Raw genomic sequence first — 23,007 nt, 5'->3', positions numbered from 1 at the left:
TGATTTTAATAACCCAGTGCAAGACCCCTTTAAGGTACAGAGTGATTCTGGCACATCAGTTAAGTGTTACACAAAACAGACGTGAGTGTTCAAAATCAAAGGCGGTTTTCATTCATGTGAAAAGGGATCAGCAAGCTGCAAGAAAACTGGGGTGCGTAAAAGTCCCTGGGGCCTCCGTCCACAGCAGGAAAAGCTCAGAGTAGATTGGACCCAGGGGGAAGCAGCCTGGGCCGCCCATAACTCAGAGATAGAAGGCGGCGATCTCCGCACGCGGCCCCTATTTCATGTGCGGGCTCCTGCCTCTGATCTTTGGGCAGCCGCCTAATTGCCAATGACTGTTTCTGTGGACATGAGGGTCTGTTAAATGTGTAAGGCCTGCATTTTTCCAGGGGAGACTTTTTCCTTTGCACATAAGCCAAAGATTCTTTCAGACACAAATTCTTTCTTACGCAGGTCATCAGATTCTTGCGTGGGGGACATTAATGTGGAGTTCAATGCACACAGCTGAAAATGAATACATATATATGAATATAAATATATAAAACCTAGTAACTGAGGGTTTCAGGATGCTGGATGGGAAGACCAGCATATTATGGGCATGTCCTGAATTTTTTTCACATGCAAAGATGGCGCTCCTAAGCCAGTATTAGGGTTAGGGTTAAAATACTTGAAGCTGTTTGCTTCCAACAGTGGAAACGGCTTTATTTTCAGTCAACCACACCCTCTGACCCAGTCTCCACTGTAACCAAGGCACATATTTGGGAGTGTCTGAATAGAAGTGAGGGGCAATTTAAACTTACCGCTCCAACCAAGATCAAACCCTTGCTTTATCGGTATTATAGGCTGCTGCATGAAGGTAACAAATCACACAGCTGAACCAGACTTGATTCAGAAAGAGGAGAGATGTTATTATACAGGAAAGCCAAATAGGTTCCATACAGAAGCCACTTTCAATCAATTATAATGAGAGCTGATATTTATTGAGCACTCATTTATGTGGGTCACATAAACTGAGTATTCTTACCTCATTGATAGCGCAGTTGGTAAAGAATCTACCTGCAATGTAGGAGACCCCGGTTCGATTCCTGGGTCAGGAAGATTCACTGGAGAAGGGATAGGCTATCCATTCCAGTATTCTTGGGCTTCCCTTGTGGCTCAACTATAAAGAATCTGCCTGCAATGTGGGAGATCTGGGTTCGACCCCTGGGTTGGGAAGATCCTCTGGAGAAGGGAAAGGCCTACCTGCTCCAGTATTCTGGCCTGGAGAATGTGACCCCTATACAGTCCATGGGGTCACAAAGAGTCGGACACGATTGAGCCACTTTCACTTCATTTTGCAGATGAGGAAATTGAGGCAAAATAATTTGCCCAAGATCATTCAGCTAGTAGGTGGTGAGCCAGGATTTGAAGGTGGGCAGTGTGAATGCAGCATCCTAGCTCCCAACCATGGTCCTGGCCTACCAACTGGTGGGGGCTGGCGGTCTGAGCTCCGTAGGTCTGAGGCCGAATTCAGGTTTAAGCAGGGTGGACTGCCATGATTAATTAGAGAGCTGCCAAAGGGATGCAGACACAGAAAAGAAGCACATGGGTGGTACTGGCATCCCTGATTTTATTGAAAAGAGAAAGGTCTTACAACATCTGTGCAATCAGAACCATGGCTGTCTCAATCTCTGCAAATATTCACTCCTAGATTTTTGTAACATCTGACACTGAGGAAGGTAATCAGAGTAACTCTCCTGGTAGGGAGAGCAGGTAATAGATCACAAAGAGCCTCGTGTTTCATTTTCTGGCCTGACGTTGATAAATTTCAGTTTCTGAAAGATTGGAGATCTACATGGGACACGCAAGACCCAGAGTAACAATGAAGGAAAATTTCTAGGAACTCAGAAAGACAGCTGCTGCTGCTGAGATTCCAGAGCCCTCGCCCCAGGACTGTCACCTTCCAGTGCAGGCGGGACTCTGGCTTGCTGGGATGGCCAGGACCCCGTTTACTCCCACAGGACTATTCAAAGGAAGGGCAGTCTTTGGCTTTGGAGTAGATGGGGGGCTAAAGAGTCCCTGCCACATGGCAGGCAGATGCAAAGCTGAGGTTTGCCTGGGTAAAAGATGAGAATCAGCACCCATCTTTGACAAAAACAAAAAATAGGCGAAATCTAAAACGTCAGGCTGCGGGCAGATGTGAATAGAAATGTAGATTATAACTAATCTTATTTTTTTTAGTATCTGTAACATTATCAGCAGATACATAAAAGCACATTTTACAATAGGAATGAAACAATTAATGACCAACATGATTGACGTGTTTTATCTGATGTCATTTACGACGGGTACATTGGAGACAAGACAAGGGCTTTGTGGTTCGGGTTAACATTTGTTAGTATAGTCACTCCATTTTCCAGAGGCATATGAGCTGCCCGTCTGAGGGCCAAGCCATACAACTGCGGTCTGAAACTGTTTTCGTCTGCTTTGTCATGTAAACCGCTTTCATCTGCCCTGTCTGGAGACATGCTTGATCATCAAGACTAGGGGGAAGCTACTGGCATCTAGTGGGTAGAAGCCCGAGGTGCTGCTCAATGCCCTCCAGGGCACAGGTCAGCACCGCACCCCCCTCCCCACACACAAAATTATTTGGTTCAAAATGTCAGTAGTGCTGAGGTTGAGAAACTGATCTAGTTTGATGTTTACACATATGGGGAGAGGAAAGCTAACCTCTATTGAATGTTTACCGGGGCGGGGTTGGGGGGCGGAGGGATTTCCTTGGTGGCTCAGGAGGTAAAAAATTTGCCCACAATGCAGGAGACCCAGGTTCGATCCTTGGGTCAGGAAGATCTCCAGGAGAAGGGAATGGTTACCCACTCCAGTATTCTTACCTGGAGAATTCCATGGACAGAGAAGCCTGGTGGGCTATACAGTCCATGGGGTCACAAAAAGTAGTAGGACATGACTAAGTGACTAACCCTTTCACTTTCAGGTGCTGTTCACTTGAATTAACCCATCTCACCCCAAACCTGTGCGGTAGCCACTATTCTCACTCCTGAACCAAGCCCAGGTCGGGTGGAGGAGGCAGGCAGGCAGGTAGATTACTCTATGAGACAGATGGGAAGCGCAGGGCAGGGCGTCACCTCTGCTGGGCTCACACGCATAGTGCAGGAAGGGCAGAGTGTTCTGCTTGCTCTCTCCCTCCTTACTGGTAACACCACTGCCGATGCCTGTTCAGGCAGGAGCTCCAAGGTCACTAGTGGCTCTGGTGTTCCCTCACCCAAGCCTACAGGTTCAGCACCTGGAAAGAATAGGAAAATCACAGCTCCAAAATAGCCCTGCGGGGCCCACAGAAGCTGTGGGGCACCCAGCGCATCTCCGCTGACTTTGAGCTTTGCTTTGGGAGAGATGACACTGTGGTACCCCGGGAGCACCTGGACAGTACACTGAAACGCCCAGCAGGGATAGAGACAGAAACGAGTATTCTGGAGAGAAAACAGCCACCTTGGATGTGGGTGTGTCTGTGGGGCTGGCAGGCAGATCTGGACTGAGTGGAAAGAAGCTGCAGGAGGAGAAAGGGGAACCTCAGGGCTGGAGAGTCAGAAACCGGTCAGCACAAGAGACAGCAGCATCCTAGGTTGCTCAAGAGTTGTTTTTTCCTGCATAAATCTGGCCTTTAATGAGTAATTTCCTCTCCACCAGCAGGGGGTGGGGGTGGGGCGCAGGAGGGTGGGAAGGGAGGGCTGGAGCCCTGTGGGAGGAGTGGCCCCGCCAATCTGCTTCTTAAGGGGAAGTCACATCACAGGAGAGAGAGTGGGGGGCTAGTTTTCAATGTGTGCCTTCTTTGGCACCCCTAAAAATCCAAAGGCTGGTTCTAAGAGAGGATGGAATCCAAACCTCTTCACACAGCTTGCAACAGTGGGTCTCAACGTTTAGACTGCATTGGAACCACCTAGAGGGCTTTTGGGAGAAGGCAATGGCACCCCACTCCAGTACTCTTGCCTGGAAAATCCCATGGATGGAGGAGCCTGGTGGGCTGCAGTCCATGCGGTCGCTAAGAGTCGGACACGACTGAGCGATTTCACTTTCACTTTTAACTTTCATGCATTGGAGAAGGAAATGGCAACCCACTCCAGTGTTCTTGCCTGGAGAATTCCAGGGACGGGGCAGCCTGGTGGGCTGCCGTCTATGGGGTCACACAGAGTTGGACACGACTGAAGCGACTTCGCAGCAGCAGCAGCAGCAGAGGGCTTTTGTTCATCAATCCATAGACTGCTGTGCATGTGTGCTAAGTCGTTTCAGTCATGTCTGACTCCTTGCAACCCTGTGGACTGTAGTCCGCCAGGCTCCTCTGTCTATGGGATTGTCCAGGCAACAATACTGGAGTGGATTGCCATGCCCTTCTCCAGGGTATCTCCCTGACCCAGGGATCGAACTCGTGTCTCACATCTCCTGTATCAGCAAGCAGGTTCTTTGTCACTAGCCCCACCTGGGAAGCCCCACAGACCTCTGTGTTACACCCAAATTCCTAACAAGTTCCCAGGTGACATTGATGCCTCTACTGGTCCAGGGGCCACACTTTGAGTCAGGCTACCTGCCCCACTCCAAACAGCAGTTATCATTACTTAACCATAAATGGTATTATCATTATTATTATTCCAGTGTCTTCAAAGACAGTGTTAATAGGAGTCCCTATTTAACACGCAGTAAATGTATCTAATCTCCAAACAAACTGTATGAAAAATGCAAATGTAAACGTCACCCCAGCATCTCATACAAAAGATTTTGGATCCATCATCTGTTTTAATTTATTCACACTACTCCTTGCCTTCATTAACATGGATGATCGGGAGTTACCAGACCTAAAATTTATTATGTATGGAATGAGATCTATTACCCGGATTTGAAAAACACTTTAAGTCCTCGGACTTTGGTCTGAGATTTTAGACCTGAAAAAAGAATGTGAGTTTCAGGTTGTCCTGAGAATGTCTGCCATGATATCCTGATCACAATAAATTTGATTTGCTGCAGCAAATCTCTTAATTGCTTCTGGAGCCCATGTCTGAAATCCAAATTGGTAGCTTGGCTTCAATAACAGAGAGTATATATACTTCTGGATTGCCACCGCTGATTTTCTGTCTCCCGTTTGAAATGGCCTCTTTAAAGGCTTGACAGTAATTTCCCACCAACCTTGGCCCCGTGGGGCTGATGTAGTAAAAGTCCAACTTTTAGTCAGTAAATGAAATAAGCTGTTTTCAAGACACATATGGAGTAAATACGGACGGTAAAGAGGTGCTACTTTTACAGTCACTTTTCTGAACATCCGTCTCACAAAGGAATCACTTACAGGCCTCTGGGAACCTGGCTGCTCTATCCTCAGCCGGGCGAGCTGCGGATGGGCTCAGCCACCAGCCCTCCTGTGCTCCCTCTCATGTGACTCATTACCGCAAATGAAGGTGTTGGCCCCAAACGCTCTGAAGCAGCTGAAAACTATCCTAATATATAGCACCCAATCAAGCCCCTCTCCGCCTTGACTAGACTCTCCGCACATGGAAGTGTTTTGAGATCTGGTTCTGTGGGCTCCCACGCCGACGACAGGCCTCACTTTGATGTCAGCGATAAAATGGTTGTTCCATGGAAGTGTGTTCTTTAATCCCACCACCCTCCTTCCCCCTCATCACCGTGAACCAGGGCAGCTTTCACAAACAGCTTTGGTAGAACCCTCCAGTCTCTGCCCTTGGCCCTGGTTCCTATACTCTTTCTTCCAAAGGAAACCAGGGGCTTACTTTTCCTGACCCTTTCCTGATGAGGCCAGTCCTGGCAGCGGTGCAAGTGAGGAGTCTGAACACTCTCACTGTGTGCCTGTCACTCGCCAGGCACTGTGCTGAGTCATTTAGACATATTATCTCATTTAACCTTGAAAAGGGGCCCTGGCTGTCAGTTTTTTACTTTTTCCCATTTTGAAAATGGATAAACTAAAGCAAAGATAACATATGATAGTTGGGGTGACAAAGCCATTGGATGAAGAGGCTGAACAACAGGTTTAGAATCTGTGTTCTTTTTAAAAACTTAACTTGTTGAAGTATAATGTGTATTCAGAAAAGTGAAAAATCCTGTGTATGTAGCTCAGTGTATGTTCATAAACACCCATATAACCAACTTAGGTACAAAAAAAAAAAAAAAAAAAATACAGCCAGCACCCTAGAAGCCCCTTGTACTACATAGTCACCAGCCACCCCACTCAGCACAGGAACTGTTATCAAGATTTCTTAGATCATACGTTAGTTTTGCTTATTTTTGAATTTAAATGGAATCAATACAGTATGTATTCTTTTGTATTTAGCTTTTTTTTAAACCATTACCGCTGTGAGATTATCTGTGATCTGTGTGAGGCTTTTCATCACTATATAGTGTTTCACTTGCAAACATGCTATAACAGATCTATTTCATCATTAATAGTAGTAGTAGTTGTTGCTCAGTCATGTCTGACTCTTTTTGACCCCATGGGCTGTAGCCCGCCAGGCTCCTCTGTCCATGGGATTTCGCAGGGCAAGTATACTGGAGTGGGCTGTCATTTCCTTCTATATCACATTGTTAATAGGCAGGGGTTATTTATAAGTCAGGGCTACTACATCAGTGCTATTAGAAGCATTTCTGCTCCTGCCTACTGATAAGACACACACACACATTTCTGATGGGCACACACATCCAGGAACGGGACTGCTGAGCATGTTCAGCTTTAAAAGACACTGTAGGCAGGCCAGCCAGTGCTGTTAGGAGCTGGCAAATGCCTTGATGGGTATGATGGACTGAACTGTGCCTCTCCAAAATTCCTGTGTTGAAGCTCCAACTCCCAATGTGGCTTTATTTGCAGACAGGGCCTTTAAGGAAGTAATTAACGTTAAATGACGTCACAGGTGTTCTTTGAAACAGAGGAGACCCAGAGCTCACTCATTCTCCTCACACACACAGAAGGCCATGTGAGGACACAGTGAAAGGCAGCTGTCTGCAGCCAGGAAGAAACAAGAGTCCGCACCAGAGACCAAACCTGTCAGCACCTTGATCCTGGACTCTGAATCTCCAGAACTGTGAGAAAATAAATGTCTATTGTGTAACCGCCTAGTCTGCGGCATCCAGAGCAGCCTACTACGAGGGGAAAAGTGGTAGAGAAGCTGGGTTCGCCTCAGGAAGCTTGCTTTCTATTTGGGATCTTGGCCTTTCTAGGCCTGTCCTCTTGGCCATACTGAGCCCACAGTTTTGTCTCCCCAGCCCTTGGACTCACCAAAGCTCGGGAAAGGGGTGCAGTCTTGCAGTGGCTTTGGCCTGGCTTTTTAGCCTTTCATCCTTGAGCCAATTTCAGCCTGGCAAAGCCCAGAGGGAAAAAGGCACTTTGAGAGTGGCCTGCAAAAGGTTATTTATCATTCCTGGAAATGGAAATCTAAATGGTCATTTTTTAAAATAAGGAACTTACAAAATAAAGCTGTTGCTGCTGCGGCTGCTAAGTTGCGTCAGTCGTGTCTGACTCTGTGCGACCCCATAGACGGCAGCCCACCAGGCTCCCCCGTCCCTGGGATTCTCCAGGCAAGAACACTGGAGTGGGTTGCCATTTCCTTCTCCAATGCAGGAAAGTGAAAAGTGAAAGTGAAGTCGCTCAGTCGTGTCGGACTCTTTGCAGCTCACCAGGCTCCTCCGTCCATGGGATTTTCCAGGCAAGAGTACTGGAGTGGGGTGCCATTGCCTTCTCCGAAATAAAGCTGTAGTGGAGCTCATATCAATTCTGGGTTCTTTTCATCAAAATATTATTCAGTCAACTAGTTACTCAAATGGCGTATCTGCTGGTTTTTGAAATTACCAACCTGACACAATTTTTTGCTCTAAGGAGGTCTCAGTTTGGAACCCACACTTTCTAGATCTTTGTTAACTTGGAGAACTGGGAACTTCCTAGCCAAATTCCCTTCAGAACTGACTGAACTGTTTTTGAAAAAAGAAGTTTAAGAATTCAAATACTCAGTGGCACTTGAATTAAAAAAAAAAACAAAAAACTGTCACATTTAGTGACTGAAAAATAGAATCCTGTGGATGATGGTCAGAGTTGCACAATGTGAATGTACTTAGTGCCCCTGAACTGTACAGTTATTGGTTAAAATAGCACATAAAATATAAATAAATAAATAGCACATAAAATAGTATGTGAATTTCACAATAAAAAAATTTCAAAAAAAAACCCCAGAAAAATAAGAATCCTGGATGCAACCCAAAGTGAGCCCTCCAAACCAGGAACCCTGGTCTCCAGGCCCCTACTGTTCCCCATCAGTGGTGGGGTGCAGGGTGAGTCAGCCACTTGGAGCTTCAGCTTCTTGGGCTGTTTCAGAAACTTCAGAGCACAGCTAACCCTCAGCACTGCTGGGTTAAGCCTCAGCACTGGTTGACGGGCAGTGTCCCATGACTAGTGGCATCTGGTCTCCCCCACTGGGCTCTGAGCCCCTTGGGGCAGCAGTCGTGTCCTGCCCCTTCTATCCTCAGTACAGGGTCTCACAACGGGAATGTGATGAAGCCCCCGTGCCAGCACTCTGCATGCTGGCAGCTCCTCCCAGGGGTCACTGTCATGGCATGCCTCACGGGGCAGGGCTACGGCATCTTTAGCAGAGTTGATAGTGAGTTGTCATGTAGCAGGAAACAGTCAAAAGTTACCGTACAAAGCTCCTTATACGGCCCACGAAATGCAGGACATACACATCCCATCTAGTAGAGTCATCTTCAGGCACCAACACTCTTGAGAACAACAAAGCCAGATGCAAAGAAGGAACCACCAGCTGAAGCAAGAGATCTGGGTGTGCAAACCCCTCTGCCTTTGTAAATCCTACCCGTCCCTGAAGGGAACAGAGACATGTGGAGACAGCTGGAGAAGGTCTGCTCCCCAGCAGTCCATCCTGAGAAACCTCAGGACCTGAGTGAGACTGTTGAGGTTGGCTTCCCATATCAGTGACTAGCCTGGCTCCCTCTTTCAGAGGTCCCAGCACAGTAGCTTGGTAAAGCCTCTGAACAAGTCTGTGGTAGTTTAACGTGGATACACTCTGTTTCTCAACCTTATTTGACACTGGACCTTGATTCTAGAACACCTATTAATATTCCGTGGCACAAGCTGAATGTGACACGCTGGGGACCTGGCCTTAGACCATTACTCAAAGGTTTTCTGACTTACAAATAATCCCTAACACAAATATTTATCTGGCTTCAGGGCAGAGCAATTAAGAACAACCTATTATAGAATTGGATGAAGAGTGCTGTCTGATTAAAAACCAAATGAACAGCTAAACATCCTGGCAGGAATGGAAGGGATGGAAAACTTAACAAAGCATCCATGGAATTATTTTCAGATACTCAACAAATGTTACTGCATATGATCATGGCAGTTCAGAAGAGTAGCAGTTAGTCCTTAAGACAAGGTGACATCCTTGGTAAACTTAAGAGTACCTTAGGAAGACATTTATTAATAGAATTAAAAAGTTGGGTGTATAAAGACAAGATTCAATTGTAGGGAAAATTTATCCCCTCACTGCACCGGACAAGAAAGACCCCGCTTATCCTCTCAGCTTCCTGCTGTTGTTTTCCTATAGACACAGCTCAGAACAGACTCCCAGACAAAGTAGTCAGCCAACTCAAACAGATTCTTCCTGTTTCCTAAGAATCTTGAGTTTTCTTTGACCCTAAACATTATTTTCTTAAGGAGGAAGGTCTTTCTAATGAGTAAATTTCAAGATACCAGGCCATAAATAAAAGCTTATCCTTTAGTTCACATCCACTTGTGAATCACATTTGGTACATGGACAAGAGACTTCACTAGAGTCTGTATCATTGGCACCTCTCCCGTGGCATGAGGCTCGTTGATGGAGGTTGCTCAGCCAAGTCTCCCAACGTATAAAAAGCCTCTCCATCAATTATGTGGTTTGTTTTTTTTGAGAGAGAGAACAATTCAAAGGATGTTTGAACACCCCAGAGTAGAGGTGGTCCTCATCTCTTCCGCTTTCCACTGCGTTGGACATATCGACCGTTCTTTTTAAATAACCATCCGCCATCCTTACTCGTTGTACTTGGACAGTTTCAGTCTGGGGATGATGTTCATGGACTGCAGTTCCTGGAAGAGCAGCTTGCAGGCATACGGGATGCGCAGGGAGGACACGTGGCAGGACGACTTGCAGAAGTGGCACCTGAAACCAAGTCAGCTGTGTTAGAGGGACAGCAACTCAGGGGCGGAGGCAGCGCGAAGGAAGGGAAGATGCACTCTGCCCATTCCACGACCATCCTATTGAATTCCCTCGTTTCCTAGTCCTCGTGTTCATTCACACTATCAAATAAGTATGTATGAAAGTGAAAGTGAGTCACTCAGTGGTGTCCGACTCTCTGTGACCCCATGGACTATAGCCCGCCAGGCTCCTCTATCCATCAAATTCTCTGGGCAAGAATACTAGAGTGGGTTGCCATTTCCTTCTTCAAATATGTATGTGTACACCCGTGGAATAAAAAGAAGCATCCAAGGCAGGAAAAGAAAAAAACAAACCAAATACCACTCCCCCAGTTTTAAAAGCACGTACTTTTAATCAGTTGCATCCACACTTCTAGACCTTTCTCTTTAAAATGCAAAATATCTGCCTATACACTTGTTTTGAATGAGGCCCAGAAATCTGAACTATCTGAAAGTTACTCAGATTTAGTCTTTGTTGTTGAAAGAATTTCAAAACAATTTAGTCCCTATCCCTGTAGTTGAAAAGCTACTACTGCTCTATACAATTCTAGACAAGATGCTCAATTTGCTTTCTGTCACTGAAATGCTTGAAGTGTGATGGGCAAGAGAAGACTTTCATACAGGAAGGTGGTGTCAGTCACATGCTACTTATTTTTCCAGTGCTCTTCAAGCATAGATATTTCCCTTAGTCCTGGAGGCCACTGAGCTCACAATGCACTGATTCCTGTGTGTGTTCATGTATTCCCACTTTATCCTCACAACAGCACCTGCTCCGAGCCAACGTATCTGCTCTTTCAATTAGTTTTCTTTTCTCTTCCTTTAGGAAAAGCCAGTGAACTGAACCTAGATCTTAATCAATGGCTACAACGGAAGAAGGGTCCCAGGAGAGAAGCTGAGTTATTCTCTTAGGTTTCAGACCAAAACAGGACCTCACCCTGTATCTCAAGGGTCTGGGGTACCGGGGACAATAGATTTCCAGTATATATCCTGAAACTTAACAGGTAGAAAACTGGATCCTCCCAGCTAACAGGGTGCAAAATGAATGTAGGAGGGACAGCAACCATGGCTTAGAAGAGTCAGTGCTGACTGGGGGCTGGAGGGAGATTCCTTAGTGATGGAGATTCCTTAGTGATGGGCAGAACACAGCAGTAAGACAACGTGTGTTAAACATGTAGAGGTGTGTGTCATTTCACTGAGTAAGCACAAAAGTGGCACAAGAATGTTCATGGTCAAACTGGTTATAACGGCATAAAGCTAGAACTCACATGTCCAATAAATTACTGGTTCTGTGATTACAGGACATTTATGCAGAAGAACCCTGTGCAGCCAGACCCAGATTAATGAAATGTAAAGGTGATCAGGACACAGTGTGGAGTGAAAAAGCAGTCTACTCAACAGTGTGATTACATGGGGGGGTTCTCAGATGGGTTTCAGTAAATGTATGAAGCTTTCAAAATCATCTGTAACCAGATTTTCTGGTGTATATAATTTTCTTTTTATGCTATTATCAGAATCTCAAAGGGGTTCATGATTTAAAGTAAAAAAGGGTACAGACTATTTGGAGAAGGAAATGGCAACCCACTCCAGTGTTCTTGCCTAGAGAATCCCATGGACAGAGGAGCCTGGTGGGCTACAGTCCATGAGTTGGACATGACTTAGCAACTAAACCACAGAACAACTGGCAAACAGAAATGTCCCCAAAGGGTCACTAAAATGTTGACAGTGGTCATCTGTGGGTGGCAGGAATTTGTATTGTCACAACCGTGACAATTTTTTCTATATATATGTATTTTTTACAAATGAATATAATAAAAATATTCAGGGGTCATTTTTGCCATCAGTAAAATAAAGCTTTATTAATTTTAGAAAAGCATTAAGGCTGAGAATTTGAACAAGATGGTGGGTGACTATGCAGATATGAACTTTACAAGGAGAGGTGGAGGGAAAAAGGACAAGCCACGATGGACCCATGCCCGGGTCCCCACCAGGGGACCTGCAGAGACCTTAACAAGCACTGTGGAGATCTGATTCCATCAACACTAATAATAGGAACATTATGGATGACTTTTTCCTAAAAGACTGCCTAAAGACCTCCTTAATGCATTACAGTTTATGAATTATGTTTTTAAATGTGCCTGGGTTGATCTAATTTATTCAGGAATCATGTTCATGCTTTAACTAAACTGGAGAAATGGATTTAACTGGGGGAATGTCTTGCTGATTCTCCTGACCAGTACATTATCCTGTGACTTCAATCCAAGCTCATCTGTTTAAAGTTTCCATATGTGCTGATTCATAATCCAGAAAGTCCACTAATCTTCTCTATTATTAAATATTTCTCATCATTTAAGATGTTCCAGTGCATACATACATGCATAAATATATACAGATAAAACATACACATATATACAGATAAAACACACATAAATAAAAATATATAATGTTTTACCCTATTTCTGAAAGAGTTCCAAGGGAAGAGACTTGACCCAAACAACAAGAAAAGAAACTGATTTTTTAAGGCGAAGGCAGTGGAAGGAGGCTGTGGCTTCACATGAGGAATGACTGTCCAGTAAAATATCCTCTACGAGCTAATTATCCGAATAGGGATTTTCTTTTCTCGGCAGTTTTCCTCTCTTTTGTGACTTACGCCCTCCGTGTCTTCTGCAGAACAACAGTCTTGCTGTAAACATCCCCATAGCAATGCCTTACTAATGTGCAAATCACTGACAAAAGGCCAGTTTCAAGGTTCTGAACTGCTCTAATTACTCAGCCTCCATTGTGCTGTTCATTAAAGAGCGACTTCCTCCAACAAATGCCCCGTGCTCCCTCCCACACAACCCAGCGCGCCAGATCAGGTAAGGACGGGAAAATGACAGCATCATTAGGCCCCTCTGCTAGGAAGCAGCGCAAGGAGGGTGCCAGACTCCCAGCGTGGGTGAGGATTTTATTTTTTTATGTTGGACACAAGGGTTGAGTGGTCTGTAAGCAGGCTACTCAAAATCAGACCTACGCATATCTATGTCTGTTTAATTACAGTAAAGACCCTTAAACTGTATAACCTGAGTTAGTCCTCTTTCAAGGGATTTCAAATACAATACACATTGAACACATGAGCTTCAAAATCAGGCACTGCCATCAAACAAACGATCAGCAGCAAAGGAGATGAGAATTTAACAGAAGAACGAGGATATCAGCCACAGCTTATGTGAGTTTCCCCGAGTATTCAGCGGAAGACAGGGGAAGGTTTTCAAAGTATGTGAATGAAGCTCATCTACTGCTTCCGTTCTTTTTTGCTCTTTCTCTTCCCTGTCACACACACACTCTCTTTCTTCTTTGAGTGGGAGGCACAGGAGGGAATGTGGGGAGAATGGAGAAGAAAAGGAAACTCTGAAGTCTCATGATCCCTGTTCTTAATAAAATGATTCCTCTGCACCATCTTTTCAAAATAAATTACTTTGAGATCCTTGCGCCAGAGGATGGCTGTCTACGAGCCAGGAGGTAGGCCTTCTCCAGACAGCACATCTGCTGATACCTTGATCTTGAACTTCCCTGCCTCCATATATATGAGAAATACGTGCTTGTAGTTTAAGCTTATAAAAAAAAAATCCTTGCACCAAATTAGAAGACTTAAGCATAGTAAAACTAGTTCCAGGCATCTTGCTATTACACATTTTGTTGGTGTGTTACACAGCCAGAACAATAAAAAGCAAACTCAATATGCATTTCAAAAGACAAACAGACATCTCAGAATTGAAACACCCCCTCCCATGTCACTGATAAAGCAATGCCCAGGCTTATGCTTAGAATACTGTCGCCTCCTCTCTGCCATCGTGTGAAAGGAACAAAGTGCAAACAGCCACCTCTTGTGTTGGGTTTTTAATATGAAATGATTTCTTCACAGATAAGAAGAAACAGACGACTCCTTCTCAACTATTTTACACCAAAAAAAAAAAAAAAAATCATTAACTGGCTAAAGGGTTTTGTCGTGTAACTAGCAAGGTATATACACTGTGTTCAAAGAAGTTCACTCATTCCAACTCTTGATTTGCTTTCATTCACCAAGAAACTGGCAGCGACAGATGGCAAAAAGTTGGGGTTCTCTCTGGAAGGAGGCTCTGAAGGGGGACTCAGTGGGGGAAGGGGCTCTTCGAGGGTGGGTGAGGGAGTTGAGGCTATTTCCTGTCCCACAGCATCTGCCTTATACCCTGCTAGACCTCATCTCTGGCAGAAGAGTGAGTAAACACCAGGGAACTGCTGGTTCTCCTGCCTGCAGGGGTATTTCAGGGCTCTGGATCATGACTAACCTAAGGAGAGCAGCTGCTCTTCAGTGGTGGAGTAGAACCAGTATAAGGAGGAAAACAAGCACAAACAAAAAATACGGAGTATCATCTTTTAACTGGCCTGTATACTGAACTCAACACAGAAATTACAAAGTTTATGAATTATGCAATTTATCTATGGATAATCCTAAGCAATTATATTTGATTTAGCATCAAAAAGGTCCCAGGCTGGAGAAGTAGAGGTGGAGTTAGAATGAGCTAGAAGACAAGCTCCCTGTGAGCAGCCATTCATCTGTCCTATTCACCACTATAACTCTGGGGCCTAGAACAGTGTCTGGCATGTAGCTGATTCTTACTCAACGTTTGTTGAGTGAAAAACCGAGACAGACGTGGTCTCTGACTTCAGGGAATTCACAGGCCAAATGTAAAGCAGAGAGGGTACAGACAAGGTCCAGGCTCTGCCACCAATTTGCTATAAGAGCTGGGGCAACATACCTGGTTCTTTGGGTTTGAGGTTAAACAAGGGCATTTGACACGGTCTTCTATTGAAGGATACTAGTTAAAATATGCTATAATTCTGAATCTGCTAGTATTTACAGATGAATAGTATTATAAAAACAGAGAAGGCGATGGCACCCCACTCTAGTACTCTTGCCTGGAAAATCCCATGGATGGAGGAGACTGGTGGGCTGTAGTCCATGGGGTCGCTAAGAGTCGGACACCACTGAGCGACTTCATTTTCACTTTCTTGCATTGGAGAAGGAAATGGCAACTCACTCCAGTGTTCTTGCCTGTAGAATCGTGGGGACGGGGGAGCCTGGTGGGCTGCCGTCTATGGGGTCGCAGAGAGTCGGACATGACTGATTTAGCAGTAGCAGCAGCAGTGTTATAAAAGGTACTTGAGATAACATTAAAAAGAAGACAAAGTCTCCTTGGGAGTTTAAACTGTAGTGGTCGTAGAGAGCAGAACATTAGGCAGACAAACTAAGCATGTACATACAGAATCCTGAATTCCGGAATGCCTGGATAGGGAAGGCTGCAGAATATGTGGGGAAGATGCAGGGTGAAACACTGAGCTGTGATTTAAGAGGCGAGGGATGCGGTGTGAGAGACATGTGGTATCCACTTACCAGCCGGAGTACCCCAGAAGTCCGCATTGCCCACAGACATCAACCTCAAAGGCGTCACTTGAAATCATTAGTCTCTCTAGTAAAAGCATACTGGCTCCATAACCGATTAAACAGTCACGTTCCATTTCTCCAAGACGCAAACCACCATCGCGAGATCGACCTTCAGTGGGTTGCCTTTGGAACAAGTCAGACAAATGTGTTTGTACTAAACAAAGAGGCAGCATCACATGCTGGCTAAAAGCACAGGCTACAGAGCAGGGCTCACCTGGATTCAAACTGCTTCTATTTTTTAAAATTAATTTCCTATTGGTGTATAGTTGCTTTATAGTGTTGTGTTAGTTTCTGCTGTACAGCAAAGTGAATCAGCTATATATATACCTATATCCACTTGTTTTCGGATTTCCTTCCCAGTTAGGTCACTACAGATCACTGAATAGAGATCCTTGTGTGATACAGTAGGTTCTCATTAGTTATCTATTTTATACAATCCCAATCTCCCAATTCATCCCACCCTCTCCTTCCTTGGTATCCATAAATTTGTTCTCTACATCTATGACTCTGTTTCTGCTTTGTAAATAAGCCCATCTATACCATTTTTCTAGATTCCACATGTAAGTGATATTGTATGGTATTTGTCAAACTGCTTGTAGACAGTGACCAAAAGCATGCTGCTCAGCCTCTCAGTCTCATTTGTAAAAATGCATGTAAGACAATCTAGCCCAAAGAGCCTTCAATGAGAAGAGACGTAACCCGAGTGGCTGCTAATATTATTATTAGATGGAAATAATAATTACACAAGCTTCTGTGATATAACAGTTAAGTTAAAATATAATCACATAAAACAGCAGTGTTAGCATTACTATCGCCATCACTATCATCATTATCAGCACTGTATAGTCGTCAAATCAGGGGAGAAAGTCTTTTGAGTATTTTCAAAGATGTCTCAGTTCTCTGTTATTTAAAAATAGAAAAACTAAGCAGAACACACTATGGAAGAAACCTGGGTCCCCAATAGCTACTGCCAGGGCTCCAGAGAGGAGCTTTACTACCAAGATATAAATTAAACATGGGAAGAAGCAGAGAGAGTTTTCTATAAAACTTGGAATAGATCAGGAATCCCCCAGAAGGATGGAGTTCTGAGCCAGATGGGAGGTTTCCCAGAGACTGGGAAGGTTGTGTGTGTCCCACTCAGGCCGTTCCTTCTTGTGTGAGAACTGGCCCCCTAAATGGACTTCCTGTGGTTTACGTATCTGCTGGGCTTGAGAATACTTTAAAAGGTTAGGGACCCAAGCCCCAACTGGTACAGGATAAATGACTTTGTTAGGAGATTACTGGCAAGACCTTCCATGGGTTTGCTTACCTATGAACTGATTTTCAATTGGTGGCTATTTTCTCACTTTAATCAGACATGTGAATTTTGTTGATGCCTACCTAACACCCTAAATTTTGACATCTGCCTACTGCTACATCCAAGAAATGCAACGTGGACTTGACTACATTATAAATGCTCTTCTCTTACCTGGTAAGGACAGCTCGTGGTCCCCGGGCCCGGGCATGCATCTTATCAAGCACCATGTGTTTCAGTTTCTGATAGTACACAGGGCCAAAATAGATGTACGCTTCCAAGGGCTCACTGCAAGAAAGGCCAGAGTTTTAGGTTAAGGAACTAAGTCTGGGCTCACAAGAGACAACCTTTTTTAGGAATCATCACTGGCAGGTCCTAATCTGTTTTTTGAATGAGTTTATGACTGAATGAATGGGCAAGAGAGTGACTTTCAGACTGCAGTAAACAAAATGCTAGAACTGAAAATATAAAAGTACCACAGATGCAATGAAAGATATACTGTTTGATTATAAATAAAAATTTATGAACACTGTGTGCATGTATCTCTTCAAATTAGGGTTTTTGGTTTTTTGGATATACAACCTGGAATGGAATTCCTGAGTCATATGGTAGTTTTTATTTTTTGCTTTTTCAGAAATCTCCATACTGTTTTCACAGTGGCTGCACCAATTTACATTCCCACCAACAGTGTACAAGGGCTCCCTTTTCTCCACATCCTCTCCAACATTTGTTATTTTTGTTCTTTTTGATGATAGCCATTCTGACAGGTGTGAGGTGGTATCTCATTGTGGTTTTGATCTGCATTTCTGATAACTAGCAATGGTGAATATCTTTTCATGTGCCTGTTGGCCATCTGCATGTCCTCTTTGGAGAAAGTCTATTCAGTTCTTCTATCCAGTTCTTAATTAGGTTGTTTTTTTAATGTTGAGCCATATGAGCTGTTTTTATGTATTGGATATTAACCCCATCCACTTTTCAGTCTTATCATTTGCAAATATCTTCTCCCATGCATTAGATTATCTTTTTGTTTTATTGATGTTTCTTTTGCTGTGCAAAAGCTTTTCAGTTTAATTAGGTCCTATTTGCTTATTTTTGCTTTTGTATCCTTTGCTTTAGGAGATGGATAAAAAAAATATTGCTGCAATTTATGTCAAAGAGTATTCTGCCTATGTTTTTTTCTTGAAGTTTTATAGTATCTAGTCCTGCATTTCAGTCTTTCATCCATTTTAAGTTTGTTTTTGTGTATGGTGTTAGAGTTTGTTCTAATTTCATTCTTTTACATGTAGCTGTCCAGTTTTCCCAGCACCACGTATTGAAAAGACTATCTTTTCTCCACCATATATTCTTGCCTCCTTTGTCACAGATTAATTAACCATAGTGTGTGGGCTTATTTCTGGGATTTCTATCCTGTTCCATTGATCTGTTTGTTTTTATGCCAGTACCATCCTGTTTTGATTACTATAGCTTTGTAGTACAGTCTGAAGTTAGGGAGAGTGATTCCTCCAGCTCTACTCTTCTTTCTCAAGATTGTTTTGGCTCTTTGGGGTCTTTTGTGTTTCCATACAACATTTAAAAATTATTTACAATCACCAAGGTATGGAAGCAATCTTAAGTGTCCATCAACAGATGAGTGGATAAAGAAGATGTGGTATATCTATATGATGGAACGCTACTCAGGCATAAAGAAGAATGACATTTTGCCATTTGCAGCAACACAGGTGAACTTGCAGGGCCTTATGCTAAGTGAAAAAGCCAGAGAAAGTCTAATACCATATGATGTCACTTATATGTGGAATCTAAAAATTATAGCAAATTAGTAAATAAAACAAAAAAGAACCAGACTCATAAAGAACGAACTACTGGTTACCAGTGGGGAAAGGGAAGCAAAAGGGGCAGTATAGGGGTAGGAGAAAAAGGGTTATTATGGGATTTATATGAAACCATGTGCAAAACTTTTGAAAATCATAAAGCACTATAAAATGAAGAGTCTTTCATTCAATTAAAAAGAATAGTGAAAAAAATGTAAACAGGTTGTGAAAGAGTGTATATAGGACAACCCCTCTTTCACGGTTGCCACCCTTGTCAAGTCACCTTCCTTTCTTGCCTGGACCACTGCAGACAATCCTCTGATCTGTCTCTCTGCTTCTACTCTTATCTCTTAACAATCTATTCTTTACACAATAAGCCAGAGTGATTCCTTCTAAAACAGAGCTCACAGCAGGTCATTCTTCTGCTCTAAATTCCCAGTGGTTTCCCATTACATTCAGAATCTGCATCACCCAAACTGTGTATCATGGCCACAAGGTCTAACACAAGCTGGTTCCTGTCCACCTGACTCATTTTCTACTCCCTCTCCCCACCATGCAACTCTACTTCAGCAACACTGGCTTCTTCACTGCTCCTCAAATGTAGCATGCCTGTCTGCTTCAGGGCCTTTGCACTCACTGTCCCCTCTGCCTGAAACATTCTTCACCAGGTACTCATGTGGCTCTGTCAAATATGCCACCTCTTCAGAGAGATGCACCCTGATGGGGTCCTCCTTGCACCCCAGCATCACAGTGCCAGGGCACTGTCTCAGCTCTCACCTAGGTTATATTTTGTCCAGAGTATTTGTCACTGTTTGGTATTAAAATATACATTTGTTATTTCCCTGATTATCGCCTCTTTTCCCCAGGAGAAGTAAACTCTGCAGGATAAGCACTTCATCTCTTTGTCACTGTGGTCCCTGCACTAATGACTCTGCCTGGCACACAACTGGTACTTGGTCAACATCTGTCACATGGCTGACTCATGAGCCTTTAGAAAAGGTGTACTAAGAGTTTCAAAAGAGAGTGAATATTTAAATGCTTTGACAGTAGAAAGCTTTTTTCTTCAGTTTGGAGCAAGAGCAGCCAGAAAGATGCCTTTAAAAACATGTTTAACTGCCCCAGAACTTCTTCCTCAAAAGAAAGGAAGCATCTAGTATGTTCCATCTAACTCATGACTTAATCCATAACTCAGTCCAGGGAGGGAGAGACTGTCTTCCCTCTGTTTAAGATGAAGAAATAGGCACAGAGGGCTAAATAAGAGCTGGTGAGTGGTACAGTGACTCAAATCCAGGGCTTTCCCTACTAAGTAAATTTTGGGCCACAGCCTGATGCAAGAGTGGAAAGAGCAAAGAAAACAAAAGACACAGCAGAGAGGACACAAAAGCACCTGCCCCTGCTTGCGTGGTACACATCTTACAGTGCTTTCCACACCACTAGCAAAGACTTTTGCATCTATCAAGCCATTCTGCTGGCTTAAGTACAGCCAGACTCTTGGAAGACACAGTAGAGTGAAAGGCTCAATGGACAGGGTGTCAGGAGACACTATTCTCACCCTAGGCCTGTCACAAAGTAATTGCATGATCTCTCTATCTCAGTTTTCTTATTTGTACAAGGGGGTCACAATGACCCCCTTTCTTTCCAGCTTTTAATAATAAATGATTCTATTTCTCCACTGTATGGCTCTTCATGGTAGAATTTCTGGAACTCTGTCACCTAATGCCATTCTATCATTAACTGAATAAAGCCATATGCAATTTTTCCTCTTAACTATGCTCAGAAATACGACAAGAGATGAAAGCTGGTGGGTGAATATGTTTGTAAGTCCTGTGTGGAACTTTCAACTAACAAGCTAAAACAGTGTTTCTCAAACTTTGCCACTGAGATGAATGGCTTGGCTGGAGGCACTGGAGAAGGTGGTGTAGACATAGTCTACAGTTTTGTTCACAGGAAGCAGGGCACAACCCATTCAAATCTTCCAGTAAAATTATGTTCAGAAGGTCCGCCAAATTGAGTTACCAGTTCTGCACACCTTCTGGTCAACTACTGTGTTATTTCTGGATGAGAAGCAAAGCGTAAAACGATCAGTTGAGCAATGACAACTTTTCTTTTGAAATGGACCTTAGCTATTTCACTGAATCATTTCTGAAATGGACCACCACTTTTTTCCTGTAATGTGATTTTCTATAATATCTCAACCATGATACACCTAAAGAAATTCACATTATTACAGTCTGGGTAGATCATTTGAGAAAGTAATCTCTATCTTTTAATGTCTAGTAACAAATCTCAATGGTCAGATGCACAGGTCAGGGACCATGTCTATTCTGTTCACTGTTATATACTTAGGTGTTTAACACGCTGTTGGAGAATCAATGTGCAAACATTAGGCCTCAGGCTATCTGTCAGAGCACAAAATACCTGAAATTCATCATAGAAGTACAGAGAAAGGTCAACAGTTAAGAGACTTTGTATTATACACAATTGATGTGTTGTTTAAAAGTTGTGTAGTAATCCTAGTAAATAAGATCTTTTCTACTTTTTAAATGAGAACCTCCTCAGCAAAACAGCATTCCTGAATTTATCAGTTTTTTAATTAAAAAAAAATTATTTATTTGTTTATATTTTTGGCTGTGCTGGATCTGTGTTGCTATGTAGGCTTTTCTCTAGTTGCAGCAAGCAGGTAGGGGCTACTCTTTCCTGCAGTGGGCAGGCTTCTCTCATTGCAGAGCACAGGCTCTAGGTGCACAGGCTTCAGTAACTGCGGTGCGAGGGCTCAGCAGCTGCAGCTTCCGGGACCTAGAGCACAGGCTCAATAGTTGTGGCACGTGGGCTTAGTTGCTCCGAGGCATGTGGGGTCTTCCCCGAGCAGGGATCAAATCTGTGTCTCTTGCATTGGCAGGCAAATTCTTTACCACTGAGCCACCCAGGAAGCCCTAGTTTTCTAAATTCAAACTTTTCTTCTCTCCAGTTCCCCAGTTTAACTGAGATATAATTCACATACAACATCAGGAACAGTATACAGAGTGCTGACGTGAGACACACATGTTGTAAAGTCATGACCACCAGAGCTTAGCTGCCACATCCAGCACCAACCTGGATTTTCTTGTTTCAGATTTCTTTAAAAAGTCCAGCTGTATATTTTAAGGGCTCTTAAGTCTTATCAGACTTTTACTTTAATAAAATCATGCTTTTCCTTTAAGATGTCTAAACACACACTCACCCTGTGATGCCAGATGTAACGTAGTCTTTCCCTAAGTAGTTATAACCGTGGCGGACGAGGTCCTCACACACATCTTTCACTTTACTGCCTCCAAACGCGGTGCCATAGTGGAATCTGCCATCTAACACGCCGGCCTTGCCTGCCAACAGCTCGATTAGCTTTCCCACCTGCGTGATGTGAACAGATTTAAGTAAGCACCTTCCTGTGGTGCAGGAATTCTGTTGGTTTATTTAGCTCTGGCCTTCCTTCCCCCCAAAGATTATGAGACTATTACTCTTAGTAACAGTGACAAATTAAGAGCAGCAAATATTTACCCTCTCTTACTGTGACCTAAGTTTATGCCTCCAAAACCCCAATGGGATAGATACTATTATCTCCCTCTGTTAGCACACAAGGAAACTGAAGACCAAGGGGTTAAGCGACTTTGAAGTCCCAAGGCTGGTCAGTGGTGGAGCCAGGCTGACCAATGACAACCACAGAGAGGGAGATGCATTAGGTTTGATATGACGGAGTCTTTTGCTGGGGAGTAATTTCGTCACTCAGAAGACTGCCATTGAAGAACAGCCCAGGCCTCTCCACCTCCCCTTGTTAGACCAGCCCACCTGGTCAGGAACCTATTTTTGCTCAACGGCCCTTTCTGAAAATCAGTTTCAGGGTCCCGTCTCTTCCAACTGCCTTGCCCTCTTCCTTAAAAGCAGCATCTCTGAAAAACGGACTGACCGTCATTCGAGATGGGAAGCCATGGGGGTTCATGATGATGTCCGGACAGATGCCAGAGTCACAGAATGGCATGTCTTCCTGAGGGACGATCAAGCCGCAGACACCTGGGGGAGAGAAGATTTCGGGCCGCGTACAGCCAGTCGGCAGGAAGGAAGAGCACAGAACTGAACCGGGATCTCCTCATTGCCATTTCTATCTCTGGTGCTCTCAAACCCTCCGTGGTCTCTATCAGGAGTTAACAAAAGCAATTTCTAACTGCCCTGCTAGACAAATGGTTCGAAA

General features: G+C 43.9%; 1 protein-coding gene across 1 annotated transcript in view; it reads right to left on the bottom strand.

Annotated features, from left to right (window-relative positions):
- Positions 1–1,592: 1,592 nt before the first annotated feature.
- Positions 1,593–23,007, bottom strand: part of POLR3B (RNA polymerase III subunit B) — a 124,082-nt gene continuing 102,667 nt past the window's right edge. Inside the window, exons 24-28 of the mRNA XM_061417190.1 lie at positions 22,726–22,829; positions 22,006–22,172; positions 17,152–17,265; positions 15,633–15,806; positions 1,593–10,187 (exon numbers count right to left, since the gene is read on the bottom strand). Of these exons, the coding sequence (XP_061273174.1) occupies positions 10,058–10,187; positions 15,633–15,806; positions 17,152–17,265; positions 22,006–22,172; positions 22,726–22,829 (689 nt within the window). The 3' untranslated portion in view covers positions 1,593–10,057. The remainder of the gene's footprint in view (positions 10,188–15,632; positions 15,807–17,151; positions 17,266–22,005; positions 22,173–22,725; positions 22,830–23,007) is intronic.

Source organism: Bos javanicus, chromosome 5 (assembly GCF_032452875.1).
Source record: "Bos javanicus breed banteng chromosome 5, ARS-OSU_banteng_1.0, whole genome shotgun sequence".
In the NCBI taxonomy this organism is placed as follows: domain Eukaryota; kingdom Metazoa; phylum Chordata; class Mammalia; order Artiodactyla; family Bovidae; genus Bos; species Bos javanicus.
The sequence above is the reverse complement of the archived record's forward strand: the minus strand, read 5'-3'. Positions and strand labels throughout refer to the sequence as shown.